Source organism: Mustela nivalis (genome assembly GCF_964662115.1).
Source record: "Mustela nivalis genome assembly, chromosome: 14".
NCBI lineage: Eukaryota > Metazoa > Chordata > Mammalia > Carnivora > Mustelidae > Mustela > Mustela nivalis.
The window spans coordinates 1,131,280-1,155,051 of NC_139033.1; the positions used below are offsets into that span (position 1 = coordinate 1,131,280).

General features: G+C 41.8%; 1 protein-coding gene across 2 annotated transcripts in view; it reads left to right on the plus strand.

Moving 5' to 3' along the window:
- The window catches only part of CORO1C (coronin 1C), a 75,515-nt gene that overhangs the window by 18,086 nt on the left and 33,657 nt on the right, over positions 1-23,772 (plus strand). For both annotated transcript variants that reach the window (XM_082700026.1, XM_082700027.1), the window contains one exon: positions 7,193-7,392. In XM_082700026.1, coding sequence (XP_082556152.1) covers positions 7,198-7,392 — 195 coding nt within the window. In that variant the 5' untranslated portion in view covers positions 7,193-7,197. The remainder of the gene's footprint in view (positions 1-7,192; positions 7,393-23,772) is intronic.

Genomic DNA, 23,772 nt, shown 5'->3' on the forward strand with positions numbered 1-23,772 from the left:
GCATATTTTTTTCTTGGAATGTGTCATTTATGAATCTGTTAAGAATTGGCTGCAGTTAAAATGATTTGTTAGACGGGGCGCCTGGGTGGCTCAGTGGGCTAAGCCGCTGCCTTCGGCTCAGGTCATGATCTCAGGGTCCTGGGATCGAGTCCCGCGTCGGGCTCTCTGCTCAGCAGGGAGACTGCTTCCTTCTCTCTCTCTCTGCCTGCCTCTCAGTGTACTTGTAATTTCTCTCTGTCAAATAAATAAATAAAATCTTTAAAAAAAAAATGATTTGTTAGATGCATTCAGGTGTCACTGGTAGATTTTATTTAAGAAAATTCAAAACACCTTGGTCATCTCATATCCACAATTGGTGAATGTTGAATTTTTGTATTTAATCGGAGCATCTCCCATATTTGCTTTGCGTGTATGCTCTTTTGTGAATGTCTGTTCTACATAGGCTTACATATTCCATTTCCAGCTCCCTAAAAGCAATTTTAACTATTTGTATTGCCATTTAAATAGCTGTTTTTAGGACATTTGTTTCCTCATCTGCGATCTTACTTGTCATTTTCTTTTAAATAATGCATTCGATCTCTCCCACATTGAAAAGTGCCTGCCATTAAAGCAACAACTTAGAGGGAACATGTTCTTTCCCTTTTGGGACATTCTGGAGTCTTCTGTGGTTGCTGCTGGCAAAGGAACACTCTGTGAGCACTGGGGTAATTGATGCTCTGGAAGAGTCTCAGCAAATGTGCTGGGCAGGATTTTGCTACTAGTAGGGGTTTTCCTGTATGTGTTCCTAGCAGGATGTGTTTCCTTTCATATGAACCATAGAAATACATCTGCTGGAATCTTTAAACAGATAACTTCTCAATAAACAGGAAAATGTCAAAATTGTGATCATTTTTTTATGAGATGGATGGAAGTAGACAGAATAGAGAAAATATAGTAATATTTACTCAGGTGTTTTGAGTGTATTTCATTTGGTACCATTACAGTATAAACACCCTGTCTTGTCTACATTTTTTCATCTAATACCCAACACATTTTATTTATTTATTATTTATTTGACAGACAGAAATCACAAGTAGGCAAGAGAGGCAGGCAGAGAGAGAGACAGGGAAGCAGGCTCGCCGCTGAGCAGAGATCCTGATGTGGGGCTCGACCCCAGGACCCTGGGATCACGACCTGAGCTGAAGGCAGAGACTTTATTTTTTTTATTTTTATTTTTTTTAAAAGATTTTATTTATTTATTTGACAGAGAGAGATCACAAGTAGGCAGAGAGGCAGGCGGAGAGAGAGAGGAGGAAGCAGGCTCTCTGCTGAGCAAAGAGCCTGATGCGGACTCGATCCCAGGACCCTGAGATCATGACCTGAGCCGAAGGCAGCGGCTTAACCCACTGAGCCACCCAGGTGCCCCACCCAACACATTTCTTATATGGCCTATGAAAAAATTTTCTAGGTATAACTTGGCAGTACCTTAATTGAGACTTTACACTCCCCTAGAGGTTAAGGATTAATCACTGACTGTAAGATGGCAAGTTTTATTCTGAGTATGACTTTTTGCAAACTTTCCTCTGACACTTAAAAAGTAAGTTTGGGACACCTGCTGGCTCAATACATACAGCATGCAACTCTTGATCTTAAGAGTTGTGAGTTCAAGCCCCATGTTGGGTATGGAGATTTCTTTTAAAAATAAAATCTTTAAAAGATAAAATAAGTCCCTAAGCCACAGAGATAGACTTCATTTTTTTTTTTTAAAGATTTTATTTATTTATTTATTTGACAGACAGAGATCATAAGTAGGCAGAGAAGCAGGCAGAGAGAGAGGAAGGGAAGCAGGCCCCCTGCTGAGCAGAGAGCCCGATGTGGGACTCGATCCCAGGACCCTGAGATCATGACCTGAGCTGAAAGCAGCAGCTTAACCCACTGAGCCACCCAGGCGCCCTAGACTTCATTTTTAACAGCTTGTTCTTGGTTAAGATGATCACCCAACATGTAAAGAAAAATTTTTTTTGTTTCCTTAGATGAGCTGTTAAATATTGTGAATATCTGTAGTTAGCTTTTAGATTTTTTTTTTTTTTTGAAGCAAAAACAGTATATTATCAACTCATCAGAAATCTTTGTGGCACCCTGTCAGCTGAGATTTTGATAGGGATTGCATTAAATCTATTGATCAGTTGGGGGAGTGTTACTTTTTTTTTTTTTTCCTTTTAGTAGGCTCCATGCCTACTGTGGGGGCTTGAACTCATAATCCTTCACTCTATCAACTGAGCCAGCCAGGCTTCCCGGGAGTATTGTTATGTTAATGTTAAGTCTTCTGACCCATCAACACTGGATTGGTTGTCTTTCCATTTAATTGTGGCCTTCCTAATTTATTTCAGCAGTGTCTTGGAGTTTTTCACCTACTTCCTAAGCATTTTATTCTTTTATTCTTTCTGATACTGTTGTGAATGGAATTGTTTCCTTAATTTCATTTTCAGATTGCTAAGAGTGTATAAAAATACAATTGATTCTTATGTATTGATCTCTTATCCTGCAACCTTGCTGAACTTACTCAAATAGTTTTTTAGTAGATTTAGGATTTTCTGTATGTAAGATCATGTCATCTTTGTTCAGAGATAGTTTCATTTCTTCCTTTTCAATCTGAATGCCTTTATTTCTTTTTCTTTTCTTATTACCCTGGCTAGAACCTTTAGCACATCACTGCATAGAAATGGCAAAAGTAAACATCCTTGTCTGGTTTTCCATCTTGGAGAGAAGGCATCTTTCATCATTGAATATTGTGTTACCTCTGGGTTTTGTCTTTTTTTTGTTTGTTTGTTTTTGTTTTAATAAGTTTGAGGAAATTTCCTTAAATTCCTACTTTGTTAAGTGTTTTTATCAGGAAAGTGTTGGATTTTGTCCAATGCTTTTTCTGTGTGAGATGATTGTACAGTGTTTGTTTTTATTTGATTGATATGTTACATTATTTGATTTTCAGATGTTGACCCTACCTTGCATTTCTAGGGCAAGTCCCACTTGGTCATGGTATATAATCCTTTTTATAGGTTGCTAGATTAGGTCTGCTGTATTTTGCTGTATTCCTCAGTATTTTGCTGAGGGTTTTGCATCTGTGTTCATGAGACTTTTTTTTTTTTTTTAAGGATTTTATTCATTTATTTGACAGAGAGCGATCACAAGTAGGCATAGAGACAGGCAGACAGAGAGGGGGAAGCAGGCTCCTTGTCGAGCAGAGAGCCTGATGTGGGCCTCTGTCCCAGGATCCTGGGATCATGATCTGAGCTGAAGGCAGAGGCTTGCCCTGTATTCATGGGACCTTGATGTAGTTTTCTTGTGATATCTTTCATTGATTTTGGTATTAGAGTAATACCGCCCTCACAAAATTAGTTTGGAGGTGTTCTGTTCTTTGGAGGAATATGTGAAGAATTGGTGTTAATTCTGTAAATATTTGATAGGCTTCAGTGATGAAACCATCTGGACCTAGGCTTTGTCAGGTGGTGCTTTTATTTTTTAAAAGATTTTATTTATTTATTTGACAGAGAGAGAGATCACAAGTAGACAGAAAGGCAGGCAGAGAGAGAGGGGGAAGCAGGCTCCCTGCTGAGCAGAGAGCCTGATGCGGGACTTGAACCCAGGACCCTGAGATCATGACCCGAGCTGAAGGCAGCAGCTTAACCCACTGAGCCACCCAGGCGCCCCAGATGATGCTTTTAATTATTATAGGTATCAGTCCCTTTATTTTATAGAAGAGAAAACTGAAGCTCAGAAAGATTAAATAATTTGCTAATAAGTGGCAAAACTAGGATCTTAATCTGAATGACTTTATGTCAAGTTCTAGGATAGTAACAATAGCTGACATTGACTCCATAGTTATGTGTTTCTAACCATACAAGGTGCTCTGACATATTAATCTCCTGCTACAATCCTCATACCAAGTGCTCATTTAATAATAACTTCAACTTCATATGTGTTGCACCCATTTTCAGATTGAGAATCTGACACTGACTTGCCCTGTTGAACCTTGGCCAGGAAGTAAATGATGGACCTGTGCCTCTCACTCAAAGGGCTGTCTGACTCTGGAGCCTGCCCTCTGATTGCTTTTCTCTGTGGTACTCAGCAAAAGCAGCTGTGCCACGTGTGGACAGCTGACCCCAGGTCAGGTTCAACCTTGATTGTAAATGGGCTCATACTGTCCCTCAGGTTCCACTTGGACAGATGTGGCTTCCATCAGCATAGAGCTCTGGAAGTACTGCCTTTTCTCACTGACTCTGCTGTGTAGCTAACACTCTTCTCCGTGGTTGGAGCAAAAGAACCTGTGTATCATTCTGACTCCTGTGGTTAGGATGAAAGTAAGTTGTCACCATGCGTAATACAGAAATGATTTCTAAAGGTATTTTAGTACAGATGTCAGCCAGCAGACTTGCATAATGTCTTTCACTGAGGACATTCGAAGCACTTTATATATTTATATTCATATTGTTGGTGAGATTAGATGGTGTCTAGCCTATTTGAGTAAAGAGGGAACGTTGCTTCTCTTTTTTAAGTTAAAGGCCCTCCTCAGATGTCCATTCATATTTCCAATATGAATGGACACAAAAAGGTGACCTGATACCTTGTGCGGTTGGAGGGGCTGATTGAGTGGTGGAGCTCACAGAGGGAGATGAGGTCTCATCTGTACAGTGGGATGGGTAGTACCCAGACTTGTCAGCTGGTGTTCCGGGAGCCTAAGAACAAAGGCCGGGAACCTGCTGTACAGACCCAGGTTGTAGGTGGTGCTTGCTCATACCTGTGCTCACCTGTGCTTGCTGATGTTTTACCCAGGGCCTGCAGCCTGGCTTCTGCTGAGGCTGGCATGGGGCAGTCCCCTTACTGTGCAGCACTGGAGGAGGGTATCTGAGTGTCTAGCTGCTCTTAATTTAGGCTTTCACTCAATTTTCTCTGCAGCCTGTTTTCCACATCCCTGTCTTCAGAGATAACACAGCTATTCCTCTGAGTGCTCTGGGATTTCACTGTGAGCTTGGGCAGGCATCCTTTTGTGAGCCTCTCCTTCTGAGGCCCTCAGCTGAATGGAGAACATTCACACTTCAGTCATTACATGTGCATGATCGCTTTCTCTCTTCCCAGATTTTCTTGTCACATTTACTCTTCAGCCAGGCACCCCCACATTTGCTCTTTCGTAGGCTTCTTTCCAGTGTTCTTTGTCCTATCCTTGGTGTTACCTACTTTCCTTCCTTTACTGGCATTTTATTAGGATTTCAGGAAGGGGTGGAGATAAGTATATTTCTTTTGTAAATTACCTCTTCATGTCCTTTGTATAACTTTCTACTGGGATTTTTATGTTTTGAATCTGTAAAAACTTCATACATGAACAATAATAACTCTTTGAAATATGGTGCAATCCTTCCTTTCTTATCTGTTAACTTACTGTTGAAACATTTGCTGGAAGGTACCGGTGGGGAGTTTAGCTTTTGCTAACTTGTGCAGATGGCTATATAGGGAAATGGATCCAGAGACCATCTGGCTGTACATTGACTTCTGTATGGATGTGATTTTCTTTTGGTTTTCACCAGCTCGTGGAAGCTGTCTTACCTATTCATACTTGAGAAATACTCACGCTATTCCACAAATGACAGACTCTGGCCAAGTGGAAGCAAATCCTTTGCCATCTCCTCTACCAAATGCTCTAAATGTATGGTCCTGGTAGTCAGCTGGAAAGTTCTGGCAACAGCTGGGCTGAGGAACACGGGTGCTCAGCTGCCTGCCAAGGGTTTGTTGCCTCAGCCCAGCCACATGCCCTAGACTTGGAAAGAGGCCACTTTTCCACATGCCTTGGAAGGGTAGAAGGAGGCTCTGGCAAGTATAAATGATCTCTCTCTGCATTTAGCAGTGGGCCCAGAGCCATGAGGAAGAGAATCAGAGGGAAGGAATTAGCAGCAGCCCACCATGTGTCCCATTTGGCATGAGTAGACAGGTGTTAACCTTCCTATGCATGGTGATCGGGGTGCTGGTTTTCAGCTGAGTTGTCAGGTTTGACAGTGTTCCATTTCCTCTCATGTTTTCTCCTTCTATCCTAGCCAATATGAACAGAATGCCCTGCATATTAGCAAACAGGAAAATTATATTGGCTGCAGCCTAGGGAACCTGGATCAGGTGAGGCCTTGTGATCCTAACGCACGAAGCTTTCAGTGCACATGTCTCTGGGATACCTAGTGGAATGTGGAGTCTGAAGTGATCTATGAGGAAGCCCAGGAACACCAGCTTGGCATCACTTCCCCTTTTCCAAGTCCCCTGGTTACTTGGGAAATGGCTGTGGTGAATGATCAGTTCTGACATGAAAACCTGTCCATTTCCCCTCCCTGAGTTTTTCCTTTCCTTTGTCTGACTACTACTGCTACCATCATTCTGGAACTTTCTCAGGCTGGTTTACTGCCACAGTTCAGCCAGCACCTTGCTTATAGCTTCTTCCCATCTAATATGTCATGTGCTACTGTTAGACCTTTTGTCATTCTGAATAGCACTTTTATCACATTGCTTTCTGTTTAAACCTTTGCTGTTCTTTCCTAGGCTCTGGCTTTTGACCTGTCTGGCGCCTTGGTAAAACTCCTGTTAGCACTTAGGACCAGAAGTCCTGTTTTAAGGTGCTCTGATACTCTTCCTATGTTGGAAGGCTTTTGAAGACAAGGATGGTTGCTTATGTTTCTTGAATTTGCCACTACACATAACTGGTCTTAGGGCACAGTCCTCAGTGAGAGAGCTGATGTCTGGGAAAAATGCTTAAAACTGAAAAATCACCTTGGCACACTGATGAAAAAGCCACAGTATCATAACTTTTGGGGGATTTGCATTAACTTCAGATTCACCAGATGACTTCTCTTTGGAGTTTCCTTAGCAATGAAAGGAAAAGGTTGGAGTGAATTATCTTCCAATTCCTACCCAACTCTGAAAGGCTAATTTTCCCTCATTCTTTGCCTTGATCTTTCTCCTGAAATTAAAACTGATGAGCTGTTTCTGGATCTTGAGTTAGGAATTTTTCATTTCTTTGTAATTCTTTCCCTGACGCATTTTGTTTTCTCTGAGTATGTGCTACTCAAGGAAATTTGGGTTTGCTATTTGGCTACTTTTTAGGAGAGCAGACAAAAATGCCATATTCTGATTTTTTTTTTCTCCCTGTTTGGATTTTAATGTACTTTTTGCTCTTCCACAGACACAATGAGGCGAGTGGTACGACAGAGCAAGTTTCGGCATGTATTTGGACAAGCGGTAAAAAACGACCAGTGTTATGATGACATCCGGGTTTCTCGAGTGACCTGGGATAGTTCCTTTTGCGCTGTCAATCCCAGATTTGTTGCCATTATCATAGAAGCGAGTGGGGGAGGAGCGTTCCTTGTGCTCCCTTTGCACAAGGTAAGTAATCTGATTTTCTACTCTCTGAGGCACCCTCCGTTAATCTTGATTTATTTCATAATAGAGTGACGTGGAGGATTGATAGTTCACTAAGAATTGTGTGACTGTGGAGACCATTAGACTCTGATATAACTGAGGCTTATTCCACACACTTCACTAACTACATCAGTTTTTTTCTTAACAGAATCATCAACCAAAATGATAAACTCTATTTTGGGTATGCCTTCTCTGGATGAAGAGATTATTTTAACAATGCTGTGAGCATGGGCAGGCACAGGCATTTTATGATTTGATTAGTAAACATGCATTTTTTTACAGAAGTTTTTTCAAAAAGTGCAATTTTTAAAAGAAGGAGAATTTTTTTTTTTTTTAAGATTTTATTTATTTTTTGACACAGAGAGAGATCACAAGTAGGCAGAGCGACAGGCAGGGGGAGAGGGGGAAGCAGGCTTTCTGCTGAGCAGGGAACCTGATGTAGGGCTCGATCCCAGGATCCTGGGACCATGACCCGAGCCAAAGGCAGCTGCTCAACCGGCTGAGCCACCCATTTGCACCTAAAAGAAGCAGAAATTAAAAAAAAAAGATTTTAGGGATGCCTGGGTGGCTCAGTTGGTTAAGCAGCTGCCTTCGGCTCAGGTCATGATCCCAGTGCCCTGGGATCGAGTCCCACATCAGGCTCCTTGCTCCGCAGGGAGCCTGCTTCTCCCTCTGACTGCCTGCCACTGTCTGCCTGTGCTCGCTCTCTCTCTCTATCTGACAAATAAATAAATAAAATCTTTTAAAAAAAAAAAGAAAGATTTTATTTGAGAGAGAGCAGGTGTGCAAGCAGGGGGAAGAGCAAAGGAAGGGGGAGAGAGAGAAAATCTCAAGCAGACTCCACACCCAGTGCAGACCCTGTTGCAGGAATTGATCTCACAACCCTGAGATCATAACCCAAGTCGAAAAATCAAGATTCTGATGCTCAACTCACTGAGCCACCCACCTGCCCCTGAGCAGAAAATTTTAAGTTAATCTTCCTCTTCTTCTCATCCTTTCTTTTCCTTCTCCTCCTCCTCCTCCTGTGAGGTCATGAGGATGGAGACTTTTTGGTGTTTTGAATGATAAATGGGATGAGACCTTAAGAAAATGTTACAAGCAATGGAGGTTTTAAGTCTGGACAAGACTGAGTTTCAGCATAGAATCTAAGCAGTGCAAGTAAGTGGTAGAAATAAAGGATCTTTACTGAAAGTTGTTATGTGTGACCTTCAGCCTTACTGGGCTTCCCAGTCTCCTGACTTTAATCCCTTCAGGGAGCCCTCTCCAATATGGGGGGAAAGATAGGAGATTTGTGAATTTTTGATTGTTCTTGAATATTGTAGAGGGCTCTCTGTACTTGCTTTAACAGGAAATCCCAGGACTGCAGATAAGTGGGGGGTTGGGAGGGTGGGCATGGAGAGAGCAAGCGAGCCTGCAAAGAGTTATTTTCTGGTTGGGTTCTAGGAGGAAAATAAGCTTGGTGACTCCTGAGTTCTAATGATAAGGGCTCAGGACTGGTGAGGATGCAGGTGTTGGGTCACATTACAGCTGTTTCTACTCTGCTGAGAACCTTGGGTCTCCATGAGTCTGAGCCATGTATATTAGGGGTAGTCATCATGATGGCCTGGGTGATTTGGAAAGTGGTTACAGTAAAGTGAATTTCTGTCAAAGTATTGTTTCCCATTCTATTTTGATGTTTTTTCCTAGGGAAAATTCTCACTAGGAAAACTTCTAATTCCTCTATACTTTACTTTCTCTCAGATCCTCATGACTGACTTATTTTAACATCTGATTTTTACTTTAGTGGCCAGAATGATGTGATATTATACAATAGGACCGTCTCACTACAGAAATAGTAGATGGATGCCTTTAGGGAACAGATTTGATTAGTGTTTCCACATGTACCTTCTTACTGACAGAGTTGTTGATTACATTTTATTTTATTTTTTATTTTTTTATTTTTAAGATTTTATTTACTTGACAGACAGATCACAAGAAGGTAGAGAGGCAGGCGGAGAGAGAGGAGGAAGCAGGCTCCCTGCCAAGTGGAGAGCCCGATGTGGGACTCGATCCCATGACCCGGAGATCATGACCTGAGCCAAAGGCAGAGGCTTAACCCACTGAGCCACCAGGTGCCCTGTTGATTACATTTTAAAGGAGACTCTTTTCATTCAGTTGAAATTTTAATTTTCTACTCAGCTTTATTTTGTGGAGAAAATTAATGTTTAGTGGCAAATAATGTATTACAGTATTACCACTGCTTACCTGACGTAGAGCGGGAGTTTGAATTCAACGTCAGCTGCGTGTGGTTGGTCTGTGGTGCCCATCTGAGAGGCTACCTTAGCTGGTCAGCTGAGATCAGGCAGTGGAGCACCATGATGTATTTTGGAGTTTGAGTTTTTATTCTCCCTTTTTATAGAGTGAGAGATCTATTTAAGAATGACTAATTTATTTGCTTATTTAGCTTCCAAGAAATGGGACAAGCCAATTAAGCCCAAACTTTTAAACGGTTAATCTTCCTCTCAGTTCATATAGTCTTGAAGTTCCACATCCACATAAGGCTGTGTGGCCATATCTTTGCTTTTACAAACCACGGGAAGCTTTGAGTTTCATTTATGTAATTTAAGGGAGACCTATTTGCAGTTCCTAAGTGAACTGGTTTTTATGATTTGATTTTCACTTGCATTAGTATTTTGTTCTTTTACCAGTTGTATAGGAATTAAGGTAGAGTAAGTTGCTTTAAAAATTGCCATGTTTGGAAGAAGTGTTAGTTTTTGGAGGAGCCTCAAGAGTCATTTTCCCAGACTTTAATACGGTCTGTGTGGCTTTGCTCCTTAAATACTAATTTGTTTTGGTGGAGGTGACATTGGCATAAACTAAGCCCAGCCATCGGAAATAAGGCCAGTACTTGGTATTAATGACTTTTATAATTGATGGGTTCACAGGTACTATGTGGGATTTTGTGTATTACAGTGTCTGTATTTTAGCCCTGAGGGTCAGTGTGGCATAGAGGAAGAACACTGGCTTGGCTCAGTCACAGACTTGTAGTAGGACATGGATTTGTCACTCTTTCCTTGCTACAACTTCAGTCTTGGGACAACTTTGAAATAGTTTTATAATGAGGTGCTGCTTTTGTTTAAATCTAAAAACAACCAAATTCTTACATATAGTGTGAAGCGATACTTGAAATTAAGATCGCATGAAATGATGCTCTTGGGTATGTATTGGGCTCCAGTATGTGTTGTCAGTGGTCTGGGATTCCTCTAAACATGAATTGTAGGAGATGGGTATGGTTTTTAATAACCACCTCAGAGACTTCTGTTAATGCCCCCCCAGCCCCTTTTTTTTTGTGGTTACAAGCAGGCAGGTGAGTTTTGGTGGTGCTTTTTGGGCTCTCTGTTCATATTAATACCGAATATACATGTACTGATCTTAAGACTTTTTTTTTTTTTTTAAAGATTTATTTATTTATTTGACAGAGAGAGATTACAAGTAGGCAGAGAGGCAGGCAGAGAGAGAGGAGGAAGCAGGCTCCCTGCTGAGCAGAGAGCCCGATGCGGGACTCGATCCCAGGACCCTGAGATCATGACCTGAGCCGAAGGCAGCAGCTTAACCCACTGAGCCACTCAGGCGCCCCGATCTTAAGACTTATTATGACTCTTCCACAAAGGTTCCTATTTAAAAACATAGCCTTCCATGAATTTCTCTTCAAAGCTGGTTAGTGTCGGCAGCAAATAGGGCTTCTTATTGCTACTTCCTGAGGTTTGTGGTTAGTTTCTGGGAAAATTGTGATCTCTGCGGACTTAAGTGTGAAGAGTAGTAGGGATAAATACATTAAAACACATACATAGCAAGAGGCAAGCTTAGGAATGGATGTGTGTTTATTTTAAGTGTATGGTTTATGAGGTTTTTGTTAAGGTTTTATTAGGGAAAGTGGGATTGTAGGAGGTCCCTGCTAGAGGACTACAGAAGGTACTCAGCCCTGAGGTGGGGTGGTGTAGATTAGCACACGTGGTGCAGGATCTCTTTCGCAATGCTCTCATCAAGCTATGGCATGCCATGCTGTCATGACTTTCAAGGTGTGGCTTTATACATTTTCTTATTATTTGGTCTTTCAGAGGATGAATAATAGCAGTCTTGCAGAACAGAAGTTTGCTTTGTGGTTTTGGCTGTGAGGGTTTTTCGCCCCACGATTACGCAAGCTGCCTTGTATCAAGAGCATACAGGTTTCAGCTCCCTGTGCGCTGTACCGTGTGGGCACGAACAAGCCTCTCCTGTGTGGAGTAGCCGCACTGGTGATGTGGGATAAGGCGTTCCCATCCCTGTCGTGAACCCTGGTGGCTCATACACACCAGTGTTTGTGGGAAGGTGCATGTGTGTGCGCGTGTGCACATACACACTAAAGCTTCAAATTACAGGGAACGTGTAAATCCTAACTTAAAACAAGGGTGGGGGGAATTAATTAGAATTCTGTGCTCTTGATCTCTTAACAGTCCTTAGGTGGAGGGTACAAATCGGAGGGCTCCCATCTTCCCTAATTGCTTTCTCCCTTCCTCCCTTGACAATTCTTACTTTGGGCTGTTGGAACTATGGCTGACTTCATCCTCTCAGTAACTGCCTTTGAGGTAGCTCTGTGCTGGGCTCGGGAGGGCTGGTTGTGGCCAGTCCTCTGTCGCCCTTTTGGTTAACTATCCCCTCTCCTTCTAGCTTCTCTGGTATGGCTGTGCAGTACCTTCTTGCACATAGTTACTTTTCTCCCATTTGTTTTTGGAACTGAGTGTAGGAATATTTGTGACATGGCTTTATTTATGTCTGTGAGCTATCTTTCCAACTCATCTGGTAGTCTTTCTCAGCTAGGGTTTTGTGAAAGAATTCAGTCCCACGGAAAATCATTTCAGTAAATATTTTCTTAATTCTTTTCAAGGATGGGGCATGCTATGCCTTCTAGATGCGTGGGAGAGAAATTAATTCAGTACATATATATTTGCTGCCTTAGAGCATTAGGACTTAATTTTCTCATAGAACCTGGGCTGCCAAGGGCTGCTTTAGAGTGTTATTCTGTCATATTTATTGAAGAAATCTTGATTCCTTTCAGTCAGAATTCTAAGTACCTCTTCTGATTGTTCAGTATCCAACTCAGATGTTATTTCTGATTCACTGAGTCAGTGAAAATCATCCTTTGGCTTCCCTTGGCTGCTTATCCATGCTGCTGGTACCACGTCCTGCATCATTCCATTGTACTGTAATATTTTTGTAGCCACTTAACAGATAAGGGGAGAATGATTACAGTTACATTCTCTTGATCTTTTGACATTCACTTGCATGGAAGATGCAAACCAGATGACTGTTTGTGTGCTAGACCTTCAGGATGGCCTCCAGAGATTCTCACCTCCTTCTGTTCATGCTGTAGTGTGGTTTCCTCCTGCATTAAACAGGGCTGAACTCTGTAACCACTGGGATATGGTGGAATTAATGGCGTGTGACTTCTGAGACTAGGAACTGGAAGCATGCTGGCTTCCACTTTGTCTCTCTGGGATGCAGCCTGCTTTGAGGAGACCTGAGCAGTTCTGTGGAAAGGTCCACGGGACCTTCCACTGATCGTCTGCGTTGCTTGACCAACCCTATGAGTGAGCTGTCTTGAAAGTTGGATCCTATGGCCCCGGCTGACACATCACTCATGAGAACCCTGAGCTAGAACCACCCAGATAAGATACTTCTGAACTCCTGACCCCCAAACTATGAGACAATAAATGTTTACTGTCTTAAGCAGCTAAGTTTTAGGGTAAATTATTAAGCAGCGATTTGATAACTAATTCATGTATTCTCAGAATATAGCGCTTGACTCATCATGTTAGGTCACACAATGCATGAATAAATGAGTTACTTACAGTCACCTTAAAGGCCTTCTGGGAGTTTTAGGCACTCTTTTTTTTTTTTTTTTTTTTTTAAGATTTTATTTATTTATTTGACAGAGAACACAAGTAAGCAGAGAGGCAGGCAGAGAGAGAGAGAGAGAGAAGCAGGCTCTGCACTGAGCAGAGAGCCCGATGCGAGGCTCGATCCCAGGGTCCTGGCATCATGTCCTGGTATCAGAGGCCTTAACCCGCTGAGCCACCCAGGCGCCCCAGAGTGCATTTTTTTAAATGCACTCTTTGCATGTATCTTAAACTTTCTATACAGAAAATAAATATATACAGATACATTTTTAAATAAATCTTAAATGAATAATTGAGAGGTTCTATACAGTAGCAAGAGGTTCTGTACAGTAGCAGTCTTGTCTTATGGCAAGATTTGGTTATCCTGTGTTCCATGATACTATCCTATAACCTAAAAAGATTGTGTTAATAAGGTCATAGTCACTGTCCTATGTAGAACTTCAAATTATGTTATTTGTTTTTGGGAAAAAGTCTGGAATGTTAATACTGATGGTGAGACTGACAGTGGTATTTATTTTCTACTTTAATCATTACCTGTTCTTTCTTCAAAATGTTTTGCAATGAATTTATTACATGTAAAGGTTATTTTTAAAAAATTGTCAGTAATATTATCAGAGCATGTGTAAAGAGCTAATTGTTCTTTAAGCCTTAATGAATTCTAAAACAGTACTTCAAAAAAATCATATTTGTTCGTTCACATACTCATTCCTTAGATATTTGAGTACCTCCTTTGTGCCAAGACCTGTGTTGGGCTCTTGGTCTTAAAAAGCTTTGGTAACAGTTGACTTTGATCTCTTTGATGGGGAGCTTTGTGTGTACATGAAGTTCTCTGACACAGTGATGAGAGATGAGTTCCAACTGAGGCTCTTAAGTCAAGGAAGACATCACAGAAAAAGTTCTGCTGGAATTCAGGCTTCTGCACGTAGGAACTGGGGATGAAACAGAAGAGCTCGGCTGATTTGCTAAACTGATGAATTTGAAGAGGTGCTCCGTTCCCAGCAGGACAGAGAATCAAGTGGGAGCCACATACCCTCTTCAGATTCCAAGATTTCTGGGTGTAGAGATGGGCGTTCAGTGAAACTGGTGAAATGGAATGTCCGACTGGAGGGATTAAGAGGAGGTGAAGGATCGCTTTTTGGTAGAAAAACCATTTCTTTTGTCCTTTTTGTTCCATCACTTCCAGTGTAAATAGTGCAACATTAGTGTTTTCCTTCATCATTAAATGGAGAAGAACCAGAAAATAAGCAGCACTCTCCATTTTAGGATATTGTCGTAACTGGATCCACATAGCATCTTTCTTACGTCTTCTTTAGGAAAAGGCAACATCGACTTCATGTCATCTTCATAAGAATATGACTCCAGAATGACCTCAGAATGTGCTTGGAGGGTCCCCTTCCTAAATGGTCTTAGTTGTTGCACGAGTAGGGTTGCTGTCACACCTGTGTTCTGCAGGTGTGAGGATTAAAGCTCAGATTGAGTGCGGGCTCAGAGCTCCAGGGTCTTTGTGGATTAGAACCTGGGCCTCTTGGTCTGTATTTGATTTGTACATGTGTATTTTTGAATAACATTTCCCCCCCCACTGAGTGTGAAAGGTTTTTTTTGGGTGGGGGATGTATAGAAACTGGTCTAATTGATACTTAATCTTTTGCATTCCTTCTTTTTCTGCCATTAGAATGCTTAATAACAAAAACACTAGCTTGTCAGGGCTTTGGTTCTGTCAGCTCTGAGAATTATCTTAAGGTCTGGAAAGTACTGGATTTGTTCCCTGCCTCGAGGAGACAGCCACAGTGAGGAAATCGCTGCACTTCACATTATGGAGCGCTTCCTTTAAGCGCCAGGCACCATGCTGATAAGTGCCTTCTTTCATGCACTAGTTCAAAAGGAATGGCAGTCTCCCGATGGCGCTTTTCTCTGTGACACCCCCCCCACCCCTCCCACCCGCCCCCCCCCCCCCCCCCCCCCCGTCACTGCCGGCACCTGCTGGATTTGCATTGGCTGCATCTCCCCCTTACTGAACACTCCTGACACGCGGTTTTCATTCCCACAAAAAGCAGTGCTCCAGTTTGGACAAGGGTAGCAATGCCAGTAGCCCTTTGTACAGATGTGGGCATTTGGCACATGGTCGCTTTGGTGTGACGGGCAGGGAATTTTATTCAGTGCCAGCGTCTTGATGTGTCATGGGATGCCCATTCACTGCCTCCTGAAATAGACGCTGTCTGATGCACGGAGCACCTTACACTGTCAATTGTATGGGTGGTGAAAGGCTGCAAGGCGGGGGTTGTGGGGGTGGGGGATGCAGGGGGACGGCACCAGGTGCAGAACAATGACTTCCAAATTATGTCACGAGCTGCCAGCCACACGAGCGCTGCACGGCCTCATTACCACATGAAGTGCCACAGAAGGGCCCTTTCATTTTCTCCCAGTGACTGTTTTCCACAGTCTTGCTATGGGGGCTTTTAGGGGGGATATCCTGCTCACCCCCAGTTAACAATGGAGCACAAAGTCCTGGCAGAAGGAACCTCACAATGTACCCTGGGGCTATTTTTGATTACAGTGAGTGGTTGTGACTCAGAGTGTGCCCTCGCCTATGACGGCTTCCACCCTCCCCTCCCAGTCCTCCTCCCCTGGAGATGAGCAGGCAGCCTGTCCTTTGTACGGTTCCTTGGCTGGCTTCTGCTGCTGCTGCTGCAGTTCACTGATATGTCCACAGCAGCCGGCTTGTAGGCCTGACAGGGTTTTTACCATATATGGCCATCAGAGCTCTGGGGCTGTCAGCTGGCCAGGATAATTTCCTTCCTTTGCTTTGATTGGCTGCTTGGTGGCTCAGAGAATGGTGGGATCTGGGAGCATTTGGTGAAGGGAAGCCACTGAGTCAAGTGCAAAGAACGTTTAACTCTTTGCTGGTTTTCTGGAGCTCGAGTCTGTGCTGAGCACACAGGCAAGTGCTGCTAGTAAAAGCCCTCACTGTATAAACATTATAACCCAGGTCTGGCAAAGCAGTAAAGAAAAGGTTTCCAACACACATTACTCTGAAATAGACCCAGGGTTTAATGGACAAATATCTACAGTCCTGATTTGTCCAGAAGGCTCCTTTATAGCCATATGTAGCAAATTTTCTGCTGCCGAGTTGAATATCTGTACTTGGTGGGGTGGGACCTGAGTGGAGTCCAGAGGAAGCTGAGCTGGGAGGGTGAGTGGTGGAGCACGTGTTGGCTTTCTTAGAGGACCAGTGACTTGGGTTTCTTATCTGGCTAAGCTTTTAAGTTGTGAGTAAATGATACAGTCTACAGAACTGGGTCTCTACTCCCATCTTCCTGCTTGTTCGTAACTACTACATGAAGGGAACTGCAAGGCATTTACCTTTAAAAAAAAAAGTTATAGTATTTTTCTGGTTTTCATCTCTACTTCCAGGAGGGTGGATTTTTATTCTGAAGCTTTTGTGCGTAACCCACTGCAGGGTTTGGACTGAAAGGGGGTAGCTCTGGAGTTCTTTGTCATTCACAGAGGGTTCTAAGGGAGAAATCCCCAGTGTCATTCGCTGAATACAGGGGTTAGGCAACTGATTACTCTCCTTTCTGATGTGAAATTGAACAATTTGTTTTAATTTCCTGTATTTGCACTTAGGTCAGTAGTTATTTTGCTTTTCAGCTTTTGCTTGTGAACTGAATTTTATGTTGACTGGGTTCTACCTCATCCTGGATTCCTAGTTTGTGTTTATTTTCAGACCAGAAGTATATGGAATTTTGTGTCTAGTGATGAGGTTTTCACTTTACAAATTGTTAGGAAATACAGTGTCTCTCTGCACTATGGCATATTTAGGCATGGTTGAGCAAGGAAACGTTAACTTCCAGTGTTTTGCTTTCTGATTGTGAAATCCATAGTTTTACAGTAACTTCTTTCATATTCTTAAGACTTTTAAAATGGTCTATGTGGTATTAGACCCAGGTTTTAAAGAGGACCTATGATGCCAAATAATTTGCTTGACTTTTTTTTATGTCCATAAAGCCTGTTCTTTGCTCACAGGCAAATGAGCTCTCTACAGAGCCACACTGCCTCTCTCTGGCAGCTCTAGGATCTCACTTCCTTGACAGGACTGGGTAACCCAACCTGTGTGCTTGATTCCAGGGCTCCTCTGCTTACCCTTAAGGTTGGTGTTTTTGGTTCCCTTAAAGTAAAACCACCCCAGGCTGTATTAGTCCTGGATCTGGAGCAGCCCCTCTCAGTGGCCAGCTTGTCAGCAAGACATATATTGTGTATCTCAGTCTTGCCGGTCTACTGTAGAAGTCCGTGTCATGTTCCCTGTGCCACTCTGCCCTGTCCCACGATCACAGACTCTGTAGCTTCTTCATGTGGAGCAGTAGGGCCCGAAGAGATTTCAACAGAACATTATCCACATAAATAATACTGAAACAAGAAAAAGGAAGTTGAAAAAAACTTCAGTAGACATCCTTTGAGCTCTGCACAGTGTGAATAGAGCTCTTATGCCTGGGCTGAAAACTTTTCCTTTGCTTCCAAGCACATGTTTGACTTACGATTCTCCTTGTCAAGATTCAGAAATTCTCAGGGTATTACTCTGAGGCCAGTAAGGAGTCATTATCAGAGCCTTACAAAAGATCTTTTAAAGTATGAACAGAATGATAAAGTTATTGAACTCTGGGCATATAAAGTTATTTTGACCAGCATTTTTTCTCCCTAAAATATATAAAGTAGGGACGAAAAGTTTGGAAAATCTTTGTCTCTTGTTCCTTGAGTCAGGATAGGGAAGGACTTTTTAGACATTTATATCCAAAGGTAGTGCAGTCAGGCTGGATAATAAGCACAGATTTCGAAGAGGCTGGATGAGATGACTGCGGATCAGAGGTTGGAAAGGCGCTGGAAAGCTGCTGTGCAGAACTGGTTGAGGGGGACAGTGCGAACTGCTGTCAGAAGCCCACACCCTGGAGTAGTGTGGGTCTGCATGACTGAACTCTGGGATGTCAGCTAGAAAGACCTTGTATGAAGGATAAGTGGAGCATCTTAAAGGAGAATACTTGATTTGACTAGTAGAATTAACATGTGTCACTTTTCAGCACTGTGGAAGTTTATTAACTTTTTGGAAACCTAGGTTATTGTGAGAAACAGTAAGCCTGCTGGTCAGCATTCTTTGTGGCTTTAACGAAAGCGTGCATTTGAAGGACCCCCTAGATGCTCCCTAGCCCCAGTTAAGCAAGCGAACATGAGGATCGAAAATGTTTATTACCGGCGCCTGGGTGGCTCAGTGGGTTGGGCCACTGCCTTCGGCTCGGGTCATGATCCCAGGGTCCTGGGATCGAGGCCCGCATCGGGCTCTCTGCTCGGCGGGGAGCCTGCTTCCTACTCTCTCTCTGCCTGCCTCTCTGCCTGCTTGTGATCTCTCTCTGTCAAATAAATAAATAAAATCTTTAAAAAAAATGTTTATTACTTTGGGGGTTGTTGTTACGTTAAGAAACAGTCATTCTGAATGATCTTTTATAGAATGCAGAAGTCATGTGGGCAAGCTTCCCAGTGCTGAATTTTGAGAGTTTGGGAGGTTGAAAATGTGTGCAGGTTCCTCTGGTATACTATCAGCTCCTTTAAAAACACATTGCAGAGGGATACTTGGGTGGTTTAGTGGGTTAAAGCCTCTGCCTTCTGCTCAGGTCATAATCCCAGGGTCCTGGGATTGAGCCCTGCATTGGGAGGGGGGGTGGTGTCTCTGCTCAGCAGGGAGCCTGCTTCCTCCTCTCTCTCTGCCTGTCTTTCTGTCTACTTTTGATCTCTGTCTGTCAAATAAAGAAATAAAATCTTTAAAAAAAATCACAGAGTAGAGTTCCTTTATAGTAAGAGATGTGTGAGAAGACTTCTGTACACTTATGTTCATGTGTCTTTAGAGTTTCTTGATTGCACAGTACTGCCGTTGGCATGTAGGATGAATGCACTTTGTGTACTTCCTAAGTATGGATTCCTTTTTGACATGAGGTGTGAGAAACTAGTAAGATACACTGTGATATGTAAGTGGCAGAAGTTACAGTTTACCATTGAAATTGATGGGAAGTGTCTTTAACAACTAGAAATGTCATGTCATAAGAGTTACAGTGAATTTGGTATGCCTCAGGAGGAATGTGTTTTCAAGGTTATTTAAAATCACAAACATTCCTTCTTAGAGCAGTTAGATAATGTATTTACTGGTGCTTAAATTTTGCTTTTTACTTTCCCTTCTGCAAAAATGCCTATTGGAGGAAAGTGTTGCCTAACTCTGGATATAGTTGAAGCATCAGTTTCCAGGAGCTCTTTTGAGTTTTGTGGCTGTTTTGAAATTTTTGAGAACTTTCCCCAAACCCAGAGTAAATGATAGTGGTAGTGTCTAGGTGGTTTTCTGCCACTATGAGGGTTGCTGGCTGGAACATGTCAAAGCCATCAGCCTCAGCTCGGGCCAGCCACATGGAAATTGTGCTGTCACACCTCTCCCCTCTGCCAGCTGTACACACACTTTGGAGGCTGAATTTTCCCTGGGGCTCATGTTGCTGGGCCCTGGGTAGGCTGTTGGATCTTTTAGATAATGACAGTCCGTAAGCCAGTGCCCTGACCTATTTCACTAATATGTCACAAGTTTATGAACTAGGCACAGGGCCAGCGCCGTTGGTAATCTTGGTCATTTTGCTACTTGAGTTGACTTGCTGGCCATTCCCACCACTTGGAGTTTTAGCTAGAGAGGTACAATAAGAGCTCTTTTGTGACAAGTGGCAGGGACTAGTAAGTAATTGATAAATTTTTAAACATTATTTAAAGCAGGGAGTCTAAATGGTGGTGGATTGTTCTCAGCTAAACTTGCAATTCCATGCTAGAAAATGAGTGATATTCTAGATGATGCAGCTGATGTGTGACACATCCTTAAGAAGACAGTGACCTGATTAGTTAGTAAATGAAATTAATCTATATGTAAGTCTTGGAAAACAGGTAGTACTTAAAATAAAGGACCATTTAATTGGGAAAAAAAAGGGGGGGACGGTTATTAAATTCTTGTAACTCTTTTTTTCTAACCTCAGCATTCACTTACTTGTGCTGCTTAGAGGTGCAGGTGAGCTGTGTTGTCCCCATGACTGGCAGTGGGTGTCCCTTCTGAGTGGTCCTTCACAAGCCAGCAATTAGACATGGATGCCTCGGTCTATTCACTGCATGATGAATGAGGATGTGTCATGTGTATGAATGAGAAATGCATTTTCATTAGATCCTCGTGCACAGTGTTTCTCAGAAATGATGCGTCGATATCTTTACCATATAAGGCCATTATTGTATGGTTTCCTCCAGTTTCCATGCACTCGCGCTCTCAGCAGTTTATAATTGCCCAGCTCTGCCCTTTTAATAATGTACTCATTGGATAAAATATGTTGTGCTTTTCTTTTGATTGATTTTGTTATGGGTAAGAAGCTATTCAGTGGTGTAACCCTTGAAGTTGAGATAGCTGACCCTGAGTTGTGTGTGGTGAGCCTCCTGTCTGTGAAACAGTCAGTGCACATTTAAAATGCCAGTTCTCGCATTGCTTCCCTTTTTCGTTTTTTACCACTATCAGACATTTCGTCGATTCCCTTTTTGTTCTGCTGCAACGTGATGCTACCTTCCCTGTTTTATTTGTTGTAAGGATTTGTGATGATGTTACAACCAGAGGAAACAGCTGTTGGCAGGATACCATTTTTTATTAACTCTGTTTCTGATGACCAGCTGCCTGTAATTTTTTAACATGACTTTCATGCCTTTTTCACAACCCGTAGCCTAATGGGAATTTTTTCCCTATGAAAATCTTGTATGGCTGGCTGGTCAGTGATGTTCAGATCTCCCCTTCTTCACTCCATCTCTTTATTTAGAAAATGGGGATAATAAAGTTGCTCTATCATAAAGCAGCTTTGTGAGAATGAAGATCTAATGAAGATCTAGCATGAAATAGAAGCATTCTGAAAGTGTTAGCTATTTTTTTTTAAAAATTCAATTTGTTTGCTTGTTTATTTGAGAGAGAGAGAGTTCTCTCTCTCACATGCATATGAGCAGCAGGGCTTGGGGGCATGGAGCAGAGGGAAAGGGACAAGCAGACTCCACACTGAGCACAAAGCCGGACTCAGGGCTTGATCTCATGAAACTGAGATTATGACCTGAGCAGAAAAAATCAAGAGTCGGACTGTTAACCAGCTGTGCTACCCAGGTACCCCGAGTATTAGCTATTCTTACAAGTGCTTGTTTTTGATAGGAAGGAGGGCAGTTGACTGCAGTTGCTCTTTAAATGACATTCAAGTTCCTGTGAAAACGTTAGGCTCTTGAGTACTTTGATGCTTTGAACTTGTGGGCACTAGGCCGAGAATGGCAGCTAGGCTTACTATTATTCTTAAATGTCTGACTTCACTGAGCAATACTGCCACTATCTTTACACGAGGATTATATAATTTTCACCTTAAAAAGAAAGTCATTTCATAAGCTTCTCAGTAGAATTAAGAATAACTTGTGTTAGTACTTCCAGATTGCCCTCAAAATTAGTGTATCTGAACAAAAGCTCTTTTTAACCCAGATTGGAAAAAATTATTTTGTGTCCTTGGAAGTTCAAAGTTTAGTGACTATACTTTGCCATCAAAGATGCCAGACTTGGTTTGCTAGGGAGAGTGTTAGGGTGCAAGGACTCAGATAAAACAGTGCAGATAGACAAACATCTTTACCTTGGGAGTGAAGATTTTTTAATGTAAAGTTAATAACAGTACACTCCTGGGGGCCGGATAACAATACATTGGTGTGTTTCTCAACTCTATTGCATTTTAATTATTTTTAAAAAAAATAGGAAACAAAGTAATAGGACATTCACATACTTACCAGCAAGATTAAACAGATGTTAATATTTTGCCCTGCTTGTTTCATACCTCTTGTTTTTGAAAAACGATAAAGTATAACAGATGTAGCTAAATTTCCATTCTTCTTTCTTCCTCTTCTCCTTCACCAGAGTTAACCATTTCCTCAAACTTGGGATGTGTACTTTCATTACATGTGTATCTATCTGTCTTTAGGTTATTATTTTATATGTGTTAAACTTTTATGTAAGTCATATTTATTTCCATACCAAGAAAGCAAATTGCATTCTGCTTTTTTCACTATTCCCAGCAATGCTGCAGTTAATATCCTTTCTGGTAAAACTTGGGAACCTTTCTTACCCACAGACCACCTAGTCCCACGTGGTAATGCTCAGGGGTGGGCATCTTCACCTCCACCTGTATCTGGATTGCTCTCAAAAGGCAGCAGGAGAATCTCCTGTGAGTTCCATTTTCCTGACATCCCTTGGCAACCGTGTATTTAGATGTCTAAATTGTTGCCAGTTTTAATAGGTCTACAGTGTTACCTGATCATTTTAATCTGTGGTTCCCTGATTACCAGGGAGAGCAGTATTTTTTCTTACATCTATAAGCTGTTTAGGTTTCCTTCCCTGGGAATTCTGTGCTCTTACCATTTGCTGTTACTCTGTTAGGTTATTTGTTAACTTTGTCCAGTCAGGATGTTGCATATATATATATATTTTCTCCAGCTTGTCTTTCCATTCTGCTTATGTTTTTTGAGAACAACCCACACTGCAGAATTTGGTTAGGTGGTGGTCGTTGTGGTTGTTGAGTTTGCATCAGTATTTGTCATTTGGCTTCCATTTATTCTTTTGTGTCAGGGTGGACATTCCTTATGTAAGGAGTTCAGTGGTGTTCCTCTTTTCTGTTCTCTGAAAGTTTTGTCTGAGGTCTCTTCCTTGAGTGTTTGGTAAAGTCCTCCAGTAAAACCGTCTGGGCCTAGTAGCTTTTGTTGTTCATGATTGGTGGGGAGGTGGGTAATATGTGGACTTCTGTTCCTGGTTCTTTCATCGTTTGGGGTCTATTCTGGTTTTTTATTTATTGAAAAACTTTTGATTTTTTTTTTCTAGGAGATTGCCTATCCATCTGATGTTTTCAAATTTATTATCAGATATTACTCCTAGTATTTTCATGTCATGTCAACTTAGACCATATTTGTAAGTTACATGCTTTTTAAAATTACTGGTATTAGTGCTTTCTCTCTTTTTCTACTCTGTTCTGTTGTATCAGTTTGGCTTATTATTTATTTCTTGTTAATTTCTTCTCATAATTTTACATTCTTTGAGTGTGCTCTTTGTATGTTCTAACTTCTCTTTAATTTTCAGACTTTGTATATATGCATTTAAGGCTACTGATTTTCCATTAAGGAGATCTGTTTTAGCTCTTTCCCACAAATTGTCCAGTGTTTATTGATCAGTTTTAACTTTTTTCTATTGGCCGTTATAATTTTCTGTGTGAAGAATTTAATAAATTTAGAATTTTTTCAGATGCCTTGGGGATTTGGTGTTTATATATTTTTCTATTAATTTTTATTTAAATTGCATTGTACTCTAAAAGTGGGCTACAGG